The sequence below is a fragment of the Cheilinus undulatus genome, linkage group 9 (genome assembly GCF_018320785.1).
Source record: "Cheilinus undulatus linkage group 9, ASM1832078v1, whole genome shotgun sequence".
Taxonomy (NCBI): domain Eukaryota; kingdom Metazoa; phylum Chordata; class Actinopteri; order Labriformes; family Labridae; genus Cheilinus; species Cheilinus undulatus.
Window position 1 is genome coordinate 30,926,081 of NC_054873.1, and position 14,151 is coordinate 30,940,231.

Genomic DNA, 14,151 nt, shown 5'->3' on the forward strand with positions numbered 1-14,151 from the left:
AATCTTGAGCACATACATTCACACCTGACATGCATCTTTATCAAATCACATGACTCACATCCTCCTAAACTAGTGGGCTATTTAAGCAGCAAGATTTCCTTTCTCTTCCTCTGCTGCATCGCTGCGCCTGGATCGAACACTGTGCTCTCGCCTTCAACCCACCTCCACCCTAGCATCCACTTGTTGGCTCTGACTGGGGATTAAAGCTGTTATATTAACACTCCTCAAATTCTATATGTAAAATCTGTGAGGAGTGATTAAGTCGGAGTCTGGTGCCAAATATATAATGTTGCATAATAAATGCTTAAACAAAATTCAATGTGAGATTATTGGCTGAAATGACACAAGCAGATTTTGGGTGTTAGTAAAAGTAGTCAATGATAAAAATCAAAAATGTAAGAGCCAGTGAGAGATGATAAGATTCCTGTGATAATAGGGCAGATGATATAATATATGGGAGAATAAGAGAATTGTATACACAAACAAACAACCAAGGACATGAAGATGAAGATGATGGCATCACATCGGTGGGGATAAAACAAAATAGGAGGATTCAAAACAGACAGGTAAGAAAAAGGGGAAAAAGTAAGTAGAAATTAAGTAAAAAAGCATAAAGTAAGCAGACATGAGATAATAAAGAAGGGTATAAAAATCCATGAAAAAAGAATAAGAGCAACAGAGTAAATAAACAAGGAGAATTAAAATAAATAAATGGTTAAAAGAGACATCACATAAAAGCAAGTCTAGAAAAGTTAGCTTTAAGGAGTGATTTAAAAGATGATACTAAATCTGCTAGCTTTATCTCCTTGGGCAGGTCCAAAGAAGAGGGGCCCTGACAGCAAAAGCCCTGTCTCCTTTAGATTTTAGTCTCAACTTTGGAACAACGAGGAAGCCCCCGCCCCCCTTTAATCTATGGCAGCACATTGGCTCATTAGGGTTGACATTTCACGATTGTAACCTGGTGCTAAACCCATTAGAGCTTTGAAAACGATCAGTAAAGTCTTAAAATCAATTCTAAAAGCAGGAAGCCAGTGGAGGGAAGCGTGGATAGGGGTGGTGTGATGTTGTCAGTTAAAACCAGTTAAAAGCCTAGCTGCTGTTCTGGACCAGTTGGAGGTGGGAGAGTGATTTGTTTGTGATACCAGAAAGAAGGGAGTTGTAGTAGTCCATGCAAGAGAAGATTAGTAAATGAATAATTTTTTCAAGGTCAGCAGGGAGCAAAGTGGATTCAGTTTTGAATATGGATCTGGTTTGGATGAAGCATGACTGGACTATTTTCTTGATGTGTGCTTCGACTGTGAGGTTTGATTTAAAAGTAACTCCTAAATCTCTTGCAGTTGGTCTGATGTTAGAAGAGAGTGGACTGAGAAAACTGTTAATCAGGCTTGTGTTTGGATTTGGATAATTAAAGAGTATGATTTCTGACTTTGATTCATTTAGCTGTAAAAAACTTTGTGCCATCCAACATTTGATCTTTGAAACCGTTAAAAACAGCACCTAGGCTAGTAAAATCACCAGGTCTTAGCAGAAGGTATATCTGTGTGTCACTGGCATAAAAATGGAAGGATATATTATGACATTTAATTATACAACATAAAGGAAGCATATAAAATAAGAATGGACCTAAAATAGAACCTTGCGGTACATCACAAGTAATAGGAGAGGTGGAAGATGAGTGGTTACCTATGGCGACCGCAAAGGTACTGTCTAAAAGATAGGAATGAAACCAACTAAGTGCAGGGCCCTTGACACCAACCCAGGTCTGGAGATGTTCAATTGAAATAGCATGATCAACAGTGTCAAATGCCACACTTAAATCTTAAATAAAATTGCAATCTCTCCTCTGTCTGCAGCTAAAAGAAGGTCATTTGTCACTTTGAGGTCTCTGTACTATGTTGTGCTCTAAAACCTGATTGAAATTTCTCAAAGATGTCATTATCATTCATAAAAGCCAAAATCTGGGTTAAAGCTACTTTCTCTAAAACTCTGGATAAAAATGGGAGTTTGGAAATTGGCCTTAAATTACTAGGATCAGAAGGGTTTCTTTTTTTTTTGGTTTCTTTAAAAGTGGTTGGACCACAGCATGTTTAAAAGCAGGCGGCCAGTTAAAAGTGAGCTATTGATAATGGCTAAAATACTGGGCCCAACATTGTCAACTTTGAAATTTGGTTGGTATGGTGTCAAGGCTGCACGTAGTTGGAGTCAACTTAGAATATCTGATAAAATCGGCATAGTGATATGATTAAAACAGCTAAAACAATGTTAAAAGGGTCAGTGTGGTTGTAAAACAAAGTCAGGAGGAAATCTGTGATCTAATGCTGTCAATCTTTTCTGTAAAAAATGTTAAAAATGACATGTCTCATGTGAGGCATCAGTAAAATGACAGGGAGAGGGGTTTGAGATAGAATCTCAAACTTTGAATAAAACCCTGGGGTTAGAATGATTGGGTAAGATCAGATTAGAATAAAATGATGCTCTTGCTTCTTGAATTGCTTTTTGATCATTTTTCAGTGCATCTTTCCAAATCTCATAAAAAAAATGTAATCCAGTTTTTTTCCATTTTCTTTCTTTCCATCTGCAGTCCCTCTTTAACTCTGCAGTGGCTTCATTTAGCTAGGGCTGCAGTGATTTAAGTGACATTTTTGCTTTGTATGGGGCAACTGAATCCAACGTGGTCTTACAGATATGATTAAAATTGGAGACCAGCTCATCTGTATTAAAATTTGGTTTAAAAGCAGTTAAAGAAGCAGCAGTAAAAAGCTCAGATACTTGATGGCAGAGGTGAGAGGTAAAAACATGACACGAGATAGGTGTGCAACTAAAAACAGATCAAAATACTAAAACCACACTAAATAAAACCAGTTTATGATCTGAATGAATTAAACATTTGATATACAAAGTGGATATCATGTTCTAAAAACTCACATACTTGTGTTTAAGCCTGTGTGACTATATTTAAATCAGTGAAGACTTAGTACAAGTTTATCAAGCATTTTTTTTTACAAAATATAAAGAAAGAAATGTGCAATGTCTTTGGCAATTAGACTACATTGTGATGACTAAATGTACTTGCAGGGGTAGTGAGGAAAATGGCAGGAATAGAACACCCCCCTTTGTAGTCTAGACACTGGTGGTGGTGGTGTTGATGAGAGATGCGGGATCAGATGAGGAGTAGGATTCTGAAAAACTGGACCAGGAAACGAATGAGCTGGCTTGGAGGAGGAGACTGAGGTATGCAGGGTGGGATCAGAATCAGCCCTATGAGGATCTGGACTAGATGCTGATGAACTTAATGGAGGTGGCTGGGGTGGAGGAGGGTTGCAGAGTCCACACTGAAAGGACAGGCTGACTGGAGGAAAAAGGATGACAGATTTAAAATTTCGCAGCGTTCCATTTGGGTGGGTCACCCAGATATATTTAAAGCCACCCGAGCATGTCTAATCTCGTATTCTCTCTTTTGAATTTATATAATCACAACCTGTGTGCTTGAGGGAGATATCCACAAGTAAATCCTTCTGTAAATGCATCAATGGTGAAAATGGCACACACAATATGTTTCTGCAGCTTCTTGCAGCTGAGATCCTCCTGTACTCTAGGACATTGGTTCTCAGCTGGCACAGCTTCAGGACCCACTGCAGTCTCTTCAATGGCGACGCTACCTGAATGTCAAAAATTTCTCTGTCACTGTTATATTTTAAGTGAAAAGTGTTCCAGTTTGGACCTTAGATGGAACAAAACATCTGACTGAAAAAGAATCTCCTTTGTGACCAATTTTTGGGCCACATCAGGCCCACCACATTCTCCTATCCAGCCCTCAGAACATTATAAAATTCAAAAAATGTGAAGATTAAAAAAAAAAAATACTGTGTGTTTTTATTTTATTTTATTTTTTTTTATTTATATAAACTCCCTATGGCTATTAAAACTAGAGATACAAGATATTTTTGGCCTGATATCAGCAGATATTAACTTAAAATGGTCATTATTGGTATCAGCAGATATGAAAATTTTTGCCAATATTTAATACAGATTATTTGGCTGTGAATATCAGCATATATCAACTGTAAATTTTTGCATTAAAATGTGTTCAAAGGACAGAAGGTTTTGGTCTGAAATACATATTTAAATGTTTGTATCGGATAAAATTAATCTGTGAATATCAGCATATCAGCAAAATATCCAGTATTGTGTGTCCCCAATTAAAGCAACTCTATGAAATATGGAGATTGAAACCATTTCATCAGGAATGACTTTATGATTCATCGTGTTTTTGGGAAATTCAACTGTCAGCCATTACTAGCAAATATGATGCATGTTTAACACATATTTGTCAGCACACTCTTGGTTAAAGCTGCCATTTTAACTGTTCACTTTTGGTTTCAGGTGTTTTGGAAGTGCAATAAACAAAAATATGTAAATTAGACCAAATCTTTTTTTCTTTTTTTATTGTAGTTTATTTGAAAGTTCAGCCCCTAAAATGTCTGTCAATGAAAAACCTGGCCCTTTTATGACCCCAGCAATGCAGGGTGTGTCTGTGAACCACCAGCATATATTCAGTCTGAAAGAAACACATTACCTTCCCCCAAAATGCTCCACATTAATAAAAAAAAAACTAGTTAGAAAAAAATCTGTACTATACATAATTAATCATCCATTTTACATAATAAAAGTCAGTCAGGAATGTTTTTGTCCCAGGGCACAAAATTTTCCTTAAAACACTTTCTTTGTTCAATAAATAAATAAAAACACCTTGAGAGGTCAATTCCCAAAAGTTTAATGAAGAACGTAATACTATGTGATGAACTGTCCAATTTCTTTGGTTATGGCATAAACAACAATCTAGTGATAAAACAGGAGTTGCTCACTCAAATGGTATAATAAAAATGTAGTCTGCAAGTCTTTTAAAAGAACAATCAACTTGATTGTTACATCTTTAAGGCAATAATAATGTTACTCACTTTCTATATCCTGACAGCTCCTGAGGTCCACACAGCACTCGGAAGTCTAAAAGGTGAGTATGTGAGTGTGAAGGGGAAGGAGACTGGGGCCTATGCCTACCTGGGTATCCCTTTTGCCAAGCCACCTGTGAGCCCTGCTCTGAGACTGGCTGCACCTCAGCCTGTAGAGGCATGGGGAGGAGTGAGAGATGCCACCAAGCAGCCAGCCTTGTAAGTGATTCATGTATTTTCAGTTGATGCAAACCACATTAGCAAGCCAAGTCCATTAACTACAAGCATAATGTCTCATTTTAAGGTGTATTCAGCCAAGAGCAAAGCTCGTGGATCTGTTTGACAAAATGGGTGGCTTGAACGTAGATCTCCCAGACGTTTCAGAGGATTGCCTTTACCTCAACATCTACACTCCTGCAAACAGAGCCAATGATGCCAAGCTCCCAGTAAGAATCCTTCATAGCACTGTTACTAACATGCAGATTTGAGTGAGGTACTTGATGAAGTTGGTTTTGAAGGGTCACTGATGCAGCTTCAGTGAATAATACCTAGATTTGGAGCAAGGATAAAAATAGATAACTTTTATGCTTGAAATTGAGTCTGTAGTTGAGTATCTTTTAATCAATGTTCCTATAAACTCAGGTTTTATTATCCTGTTTTTTTCTTTATGTTGAGTGAAAAAGTTCAAGGTGCTTTCTTGTGTTTCCAGGTTATGGTCTGGATCCATGGTGGAGCTTTTGCTATAGGATCAGCATCTGTGTGTGACGGCTCTGCCCTGGCTGCTTACCAGGATGTGGTTGTGGTTCTGATCCAGTACCGCCTGGGAATTCTGGGCTTTCTCAGGTAAAAAAAAAAAAAAAGTAATGAGTCACTAAACCATTCAAATGGTCATACTGTGAAAACTGCTTTCAGTGATATAGTTTTCCTCTGCTCAGTTGCTGTATTTAAAGGAGTAAGTTAGCAGTGTTGGCAGAACAGTTTGAAAGCCTCTCTGATTCCTGTATTGTTGAACTTTTTAACTTCCCAACACATACTGATGTTACTTACGTTAAAAGGGAGAGGCAGGCAAACAGGTCAGAGTTCATATACATACAGTCAGTATTCCAATGTTTGTAAAAACAGCTTGATGCCTTTTATGCAGAGCTTAAATAGAAAAATGTAATGTAAAGAAAAACATGTCTGGGCTGTTATACAGGCTAGAGTTCATGTGTTAAGTCTACAACTATGCATTTGCTGATTCCAGTCATAACCAGTAATGACAGAAGATAACCTTTTATAGAAATTTGATATCTTTATCTATTGATATGCAAGTTTTTTACAAAGAAAACTGAAAATGGTCATTTGTTGAATTTGCAGTGTTAGAGGTCATATTTACTGAAATCAAAAGCTATTTCAATCAAAAACATCTTAACAGGCAAAGTTACATGTTAACTTGGATCCTGCTGCCTGTTTGCCTACTGACAGTAGGATCAGGGGGACTGTCTCTGCTTGTTGACTGAGAGTAACCCAGTGTTACCAGCACCTCCCTTCCGCTTGGCTCTACCTGTGGCTAGGTCTTCTGCTCCGTGCAGGCAGCCTGTTTGCTGCGCTGCATCAGTGGCGAACCTTTGGCTTCGGAGGCTAATTATCGTGCTTTTAAACCAACAACTGTGCTGCGATGCTGTAACTTGAGTTATTGGCCATTGCTCTGCTGCCCTGGAGCTTTGGGCTCATCGATCCTTGTCTGGAGAGTGTGCCGAGGAAGGCTCAGTCTCCGCCCATCATACCCAGTGTGCTTACCAGCGTACTTTTCCATGAGTCACACGAACTTAAACCAACGAGCTCGACGGCGGAGTTTTTGAATTCCATATTCATCTACCTTGCCTTATGAAGCTGAAAAGCTTTTTTATATGTACTGGCAGCATGGGTGATAACAATGTTAATACAACAAATTCAAAACTGTAGGCACCTTCCAGGATGGAAAAACAGAAATTATTTATTTCATGTTGTTGCTGATTCCTGGAAATGTTCAGCCTTATCCTGGGTCAGCTGATGTGGAACTGTTTAACATGGAGGGAGTCTCAGGATTTAATACTCCTGCTGATTTTAAATCACAGACTTTATCCATTTGAATGTACGCAGTTTAATTTCTAAGATTGATCAGCAGCTTATTTGAGCGCATTCAACTGACGCTGATGTGATTGTTATTTCTGAATCATGGCTGAATAAATCTGTTATGGACAAAGACATTTATATTGATGGATACAATGTTTTTAGGGCTGATCCATCTAGTAGGGGAGGGGGCATTGCCATTTTTGTGAAAAAATAGGTTTCATGTAAAAGTTCTTTAATCTAAGTCCTTGAGTAAGCAATTGGAGTTCCTGGCTCTTGATCTTGAGGTCTCTAAACGCAACACATCACTGTAGTGGGTTGTTATAGACCACCTTCAGCACTCATTGATGCACTTCCCTCTTTTGCAAACCTTTTGTCTGAACTGAATCATAATAAAATTGTTATCATTGGTGATTTTAACTAGAACTGGTTGAATTCTTTGTTTGATGATTTCAAATCACAGTGTAATTCACTCAGTCTTTTCCAAATTGTTGAAAAGGCTACCAGATCAAATATGAAATGTCCTGAAAAATCATCTCTACTTGATCTGATAATAACTAATGTTCCTCATATGTATTCTCCTGTTTCGATCTTTCCAAACAGGCATTTTTTTGTGATCTCCTTACCTTTGACTGGGAGAGAATTGGCCTAATTGATGATGTTGAATGTGCATGGAAATATTTTTATGGTGGTTTCCTTGGTATTATTGATAAACATGCTCCCTTCAAGAAGTTCAGAGTAAAAGGTGGTGAGACTCCATGGTTTACCCCTGACTTGTTAAAGCTGTTGCATGAAAGAGATGCAGACTGGGCTAGAGCCAGGGGTTCTGGACTAAATTCAGATTGGTTACATTTTAAACGTCTGAGGAACAAATGTGCTGTGGCAATTAGAAATGCTAAAGTGGAGCACTTTCTCAGGGAAACATCAGACAGCCTGAACAATCCAAGGCTTTTTGGAAGTCTATAAAATCCCTCTCTGGGAATAAGAAAAGTATTGAGTTGCCCCATTGTATTGCTCATGATTCCAAAACAATCACTGATAAAGCCACAATGTTAAATTTGTTTAATGATCATTTTATCAGTCAGGTTTTAGAAAGAAGCACAGTACAACCACTGCTGCCTTGAAAGTTGTAAATGATTTTGTTGTGTCCTTGGACAACAAGGAGCACTGTGAAGTGCTTTTTTATCGAAGTCTTTCGTTACTGTGGACCATGTCATTCTGAAAGATAGACTGCGCTGTGTTGGTATGTCTGTACATCCTGTTTGTAGGTTTGAAAATTATCTATCAGACAAAATACAATGTGTGCAGGCTGAGGGATTCACCTCTAAATATCTTGAAATTAAAAATGGTGTGCCTGAAGGCTCAGTCTTGGGACCGCTGTTGTTTACACTTTATATCAACAGTATCGGTGAAAATTTTCCCAATGCAAATGTTCATTTATATGCTGATGATACTGTCATTTATTGCTCTGCTCCTACACAGCATCAGACTCTCTTTCACCTACAGGGGGCTTTTGATATTGTACAGGACTCTTTGTGTGAGTTGAAATTGGTTCTGAATCCTGACAAAACCAAACTGATGATGTTCTCAAACTTAAAAATCACTGAACCTGCCTTCTGTCACTACGTCTCAGGGTGATGTAGTTGAGGTTGTGCCTTCTTATAAATATCTTGGATTCTTGATTGATGATTCTTTGACTTTTAAGCTTCATATTGAGCAAATTGTTAAGAAGTTAAAGTTGCGGCTTAGATTTTGTTTTAGAAATAAGTCTTGTTTTTCATTTACTGCTAAGAAAAGACTTTTTTTCTGCCACTTTTATTCCTTTAATTGATTATGGTGATGTTTTATACATGCATGCATCTTCTCAATGCCTTAAATCTTTGGATACTGTGTATCATGGAGCGCCGAGGTTTATAACAAACCTTAAGTCCTTAACTCATCATTGTACCCTGTATGGTTGGCTGGCCTTCTTTATCAAAGCGTAGGCTAAACCATTGGCATGTCTTTATTTATAAGGCTTTACTAAATCTGCTTCCATCATATTTGTGTGATCTTATTCATTTGAAAAGTTATGGAAGTTACAGTCTTCGCTCTGTGACTCAGTCACAACACTTATTTTTGCTCTCTGTTCCCAAAGTCCATCTTGAAATGGGTAAAAGGAGTTTAAGGTATGCGGCTCCAGCTGCCTGGAATCTACTGCATGAGACTCTATGTCTAGGGGAGATGGTCTCTTTAAATCTTTTTAAAAGTAGATTGAAGGCATTGGAGGAGGATGCTTCAAGTTGTAGATGTGTTGACCAATGACTTTGTGCTCTGTGATTTGTTTGATCTGTGTTTATAACTGTTATTTTTCATATCTGTGACTCTGTTCATTGTGCTACTGCTTTTCTTGTCCAGGACACTCTGGTAAATGAGAATTTTGATCTCAATGAGGTTTTCCTGGTTAAAAAAATTAAAAAAATTAAACAAAAACATAAGGCCCTTCTTTGATATTACCTTCACAATTCTTGCATCCATTGAACTTGTGAGTTTTTGCAAAGTTTCTGCTGAAATTTCTTTGTAAGATGTCAGAATAGCCTCCTAGAGCTGCTGTTTTGATGTGAACTGCCTCCCACCCTCATATATCTTTTGCTTGAGGATGCTCCAATGGTTCCCAATAGATTTGAAGTCTGTGGAGGATGGGGGCCACACCATGAGTTTCTCTCCTTTTATGCCCCTAGCAGCCAATGACACAGAGGTATTTTTTGCAGCATGAGATAGTGCATTGTCATACATGAAGATAATTTTGCTACAGAAGGCATGGTTTTTCTTTTTGTACCATGGAAGAAAGTAGTCAGTCAGAAACTCTATATACTTTGCCAAGGTCATTTTCACTCCTTCAGGAACCCTAAGGGGCCTACCAGCTCTTTCCCTATGATTCTGGCCCTAAATATGACTCCGCCCCCTCCTTGCTGACTTCGCAGCTTTATTGGGACATCCACCAACCATCCACTACTCCTCCATCTGGACCATCCAGGGTTGCACGGCTTTTATCAGTAAACAAGACTGTTTGAAAATGAGTCTTCATGTATTTCTGGGCCCACTGCAACTGTTTCTGCTTGTGAGCATTGGTATGAGGTGGCTGAATAGTAGGTTTTTGCACAACTGCAAGTCACTGGAGCAGCAGTCAATAACCTTTTGGTTGAAAGAGCCATTTTTGCCCGTACATTTGAACCTTCCAATGAAGGTGACGCAGTCAGTTAGCCCAAGTCTTTGTCTATCAGCATAACTGACTGATGTCCATCCACTGATATGTTTGATCACACTGATAACTTTCCGCTTGGTTGTTATTTTATTCTTACTTGGCATTTTAATCATAATTTTCCTTTTGACCAATTTGTGGGTTTAGAATTACAATATTTGAATGAAACACAAGATACTTGTGCCCTATAGAGAGGATCAACGCTCAGTGAGGGAGGCCCAACTCCCTGTTCTGTCCTGGAGCTGAATGCGTTCTTTTTAAGTAATCCTCTACCTCTTGCTTTGATTCTTTAAGCTGCCCTCCCTTTTCCTGAATGAACAACCCTTTAGTAAACTTAAAAGGATCCCTATAAAATGCTGTCCTAGGGATCCTTTAGTAAACTTAAAAGGATCCCTATAAAATGTTGTCCTAGCCCACTCCCTCTGCTTCCTTTTCCTCCTTAGTTGTTCTGCCCTTCTAAGTGTCACTAGCCTATTTCTTAGCTCCTCCTGTAAGACATTAATTCCCTCTCTCTCCTCTTCTGTAGCCTTCCTCCACTATTTCCTTATCTGTCTTGTCTCCTTTACTAATTTATCTATCTCTTTCTGTCTTCTAGATTTAGCTGGCTTCACCCTCTCAACCCTGTTTCTGTTATGCACTCCAAACCTTTCTACACCATTTGCATATATTAAATCTCCTATCTTCTCTAGCTTGTTTACCACCATTCCCTTGATCCTTTCTAACAACATTGCTAGGTCCCTATTAACTGCCTCCCATTCTTTCCTCTCACTTGCCTTAGGCCATTTGACTTTGGCTTTATGCCCAAAGGTTCTCCCTCTGATTGGCAGGCCGTCCTCAGTGTCATCCACATCCCTTCTGCCCAGGCTATCCCCCTCCTCTGCAGTGCCAGAGTTACTGATATCCTGCGGACTGTGGTTTTCTAACTGCCGCTGGACTTTAGCCGACTGACTCAACTGACTTCTCAGGAAGTACTGATCAATGCGGCGACCCTGCACTCCTTTTATCAAACACTTCATCCGTCCCTGCGTTCTAAGGGCTTTGACTGATGTTAATTTCCGCCACCCACAAGGATAAATCTGGAGCTTTGATCTGTCTATACCTCTGTTCCTTTCCTCCATCGGTGCATTCATTCTACTCCTAGCTCTAGTTCTGACCCAGAGGATAGGTCCATGCCCCGTCCTCCACTGAGTCGCTCATCCAACGTACAGCCTTGTCCATTCCAAAGAAAAGAAACAACTGTGTGCATATTTTTTGTCTAGAAGTGCTATTATCAGCAAGTGATTATTTGTTTTTATACTTAATGATACTGATGTAATCATCATCATTATGTCTTTAGTTATCAAAACACACTCCTTACACCTGCCGTCAGACAAAATTAATGCAGAATATTGTAGTAGCCTGCTGCTCACCTATGGATAAAACCTTCTCCACTTCATCTCCTCTCTCTATGCTGCTGTCTGTCTACGTCACATACAGGAACACAGTAGGAGAGACGCATTTGGCCTGATCAATAAACAATAGCATCCATGATCACTGGGTCACAGACTATATCAACAATACAGTCAGAAAGGCAAACCGGAGCGATCACCATAATCACTCCAAATACCCACAAGAGAGTAGAATCAGCTGTTTACAGCCTTTCTCCTTCTCTATGTCAGCACTATGGACAGCACCACATTAACACACGTGACATTTTTGGCATGAACATCAGCAGTCTCATCTTTTACAGCACAAATGCACATACACTGTCATACACTGTACCTTACATTCATTGCACCCCTGAAAATATTTAAAACATCATCAAATGTATCAATCCTCTAAATGATAAGAACGACTTCAATGCAGCAGAGTAGAGAATAACAATAAAACATGAGCTTACCTGTTTATTTGGCTAAAACAGCCCTCTAATGATCCCTTGGCCTCCTTTCTCTCTGACTGATGCTGTTAAGTGTGAGCTTGTCTTTGTTTTTAATGCTGTTTTTGACATTATCATCATTCACATTCTCCGCTGACACTACTTTGGTCCAACGTACGCACTGCTTTAGTATGAAACTTATTAAAGTTGATTGTCTTTTTCCCACTTTGACCTTCCCTCTTGCTGCTAAACCAGATTTCAGATATTCAAAACTTAACTCGCATTATGAGCACAAAACTCCTGCTTCAGGTGTCATTGGTGATACCTGAAGCAGGACCTTTGTTCCTAAAGGAACCTTTGTTCCCAACACAGGAAATGGCCAATACTTGCTACGCCACAGAGGCACGATATGACGCATATTGAAGGTGATAAAATAGGCCTATTTATAAATATGAAGTTGTAATTGGATGAAAGAGCTAAATATTTGATGGATAAAGTATACAATATCTCAATATAGCATTAGAAAAAAATATTCGTTAAATGTAAAAAAAATAGGGCAAGATTCCTTTATTTCAAATTTCTGGCACAGCTGCAAAGAGCCACCCGGGAGGGGCAAAAGAGCCGCATTTGTCTCTGGAGCCACGGGTTCCTGACCCCCATTTTGGAGGATCCTACACCTTGAGGTCTGTGGGGCTCCAGAGGCACCAGCAACTTCAAATACCTGTTTGCTGCTTTGTAATGACATTTTAGCAGCTGTTTTCTTAAGCGGATGATTTTTTCTGGCAGAAACCTTCCTCATTATGCCTTTATCTGCACAAACCCGTCTGTGCTCTGAACCAGTCACACAGTTCTTCACAGTATGATGATCATGATGAACATGGTGTATATACAGGACATACAAGACATTTTTTTGTTTGTTTGGGTTTTTTATCTGACGCTACACCAACCATATACTTAGAATCTCTACATTTTCTAGACAGACCGAAACTCTCATGGAGAAAGTGGCCGAGGGTCATTCATTGCTTTTGTGCCAGGTCCTTGATGTGTACTGCCTGATGTGCTAAATGGGTGCTGGATAGCATGCTAAATGACACAGCACATAGCCAAATCGTGGTCCAAAGGGTGGAGACTGGACTTATTGAGGTTCTTAGATTCAAATACCAAATTCAAGTCCAGTTGACCTCCTTTGGAACAAAGTTTTGGATTACCATGGATTTGATGAATGAGAACCTTCACAAAAAAATGCGACAAATAAATCCTTTCAAGTTTCTGGCAATATACTACACACGGCATCAAATTCTACCATATTAGCATCTATTCTTGCCCACGCCAGTACAAAGCCAGCTGTCTAGCTGTACTATTGCAGTACCAGATTGAATCTGCCACTTCAGCGGGAACACAAAGGCCTTGTCCATGCTTTTCCATGTAACTGCCAGGGGCCACAGCTTATCTCTTGGGGTGAAGGGACTCTGGAATACTGTGCAAACATGGCACAGCAGAGATAACCCGTTTGCATTAAAGTCTTCCACACACTGCCCTTGGTGGCTCTCTTTAATGGAGACAATGAGACTACAGTGTCCAGCAAATCAACCAATGCCCCTGCTGGCCATCTCAAACTGGCCAAGAGGCCCTGTTTCCCTGTAATGCAGAGCCTCTCCAAGGTTCATAGCACCTGCCAAGGAAGCAGGATCCTCTTTTTCAACTAGGGGGCTTCATCTGGCCTCCAGTTATCCCTAATCTGTTGAACTTTTACAGGAACCCAGAAGCCATTCCTATTAGGATGGGTTCCCACCTGAATTTGTTGGTTCTGCCTCTGACAGTCAGGAAGTATCAAACAGAGCAAGAGTTATATACAGTAAGTGACTAATGCCAGCCTTACATCCGAGGACTTTGTTAAAACTTTTAAAAGACTAAGACTCCAAAAAGACTGACATCTGAGACCACCTCACATCTAAAGACAATTTGTTGGCAAGCCATTGAGTTTTTAGTCTCAGGGTAAGACTTTGCAAAGACTG

General features: G+C 39.4%; 1 protein-coding gene across 3 annotated transcripts in view; it reads left to right on the plus strand.

Moving 5' to 3' along the window:
- Positions 1-14,151, plus strand: part of LOC121514882 (cocaine esterase-like) — a 39,276-nt gene that overhangs the window by 16,970 nt on the left and 8,155 nt on the right. For all 3 annotated transcript variants that reach the window (XM_041795281.1, XM_041795279.1, XM_041795280.1), the window contains exons 13-15: positions 4,976-5,168; positions 5,254-5,395; positions 5,659-5,792. In XM_041795281.1, coding sequence (XP_041651215.1) covers positions 4,976-5,168; positions 5,254-5,395; positions 5,659-5,792 — 469 coding nt within the window. The remainder of the gene's footprint in view (positions 1-4,975; positions 5,169-5,253; positions 5,396-5,658; positions 5,793-14,151) is intronic.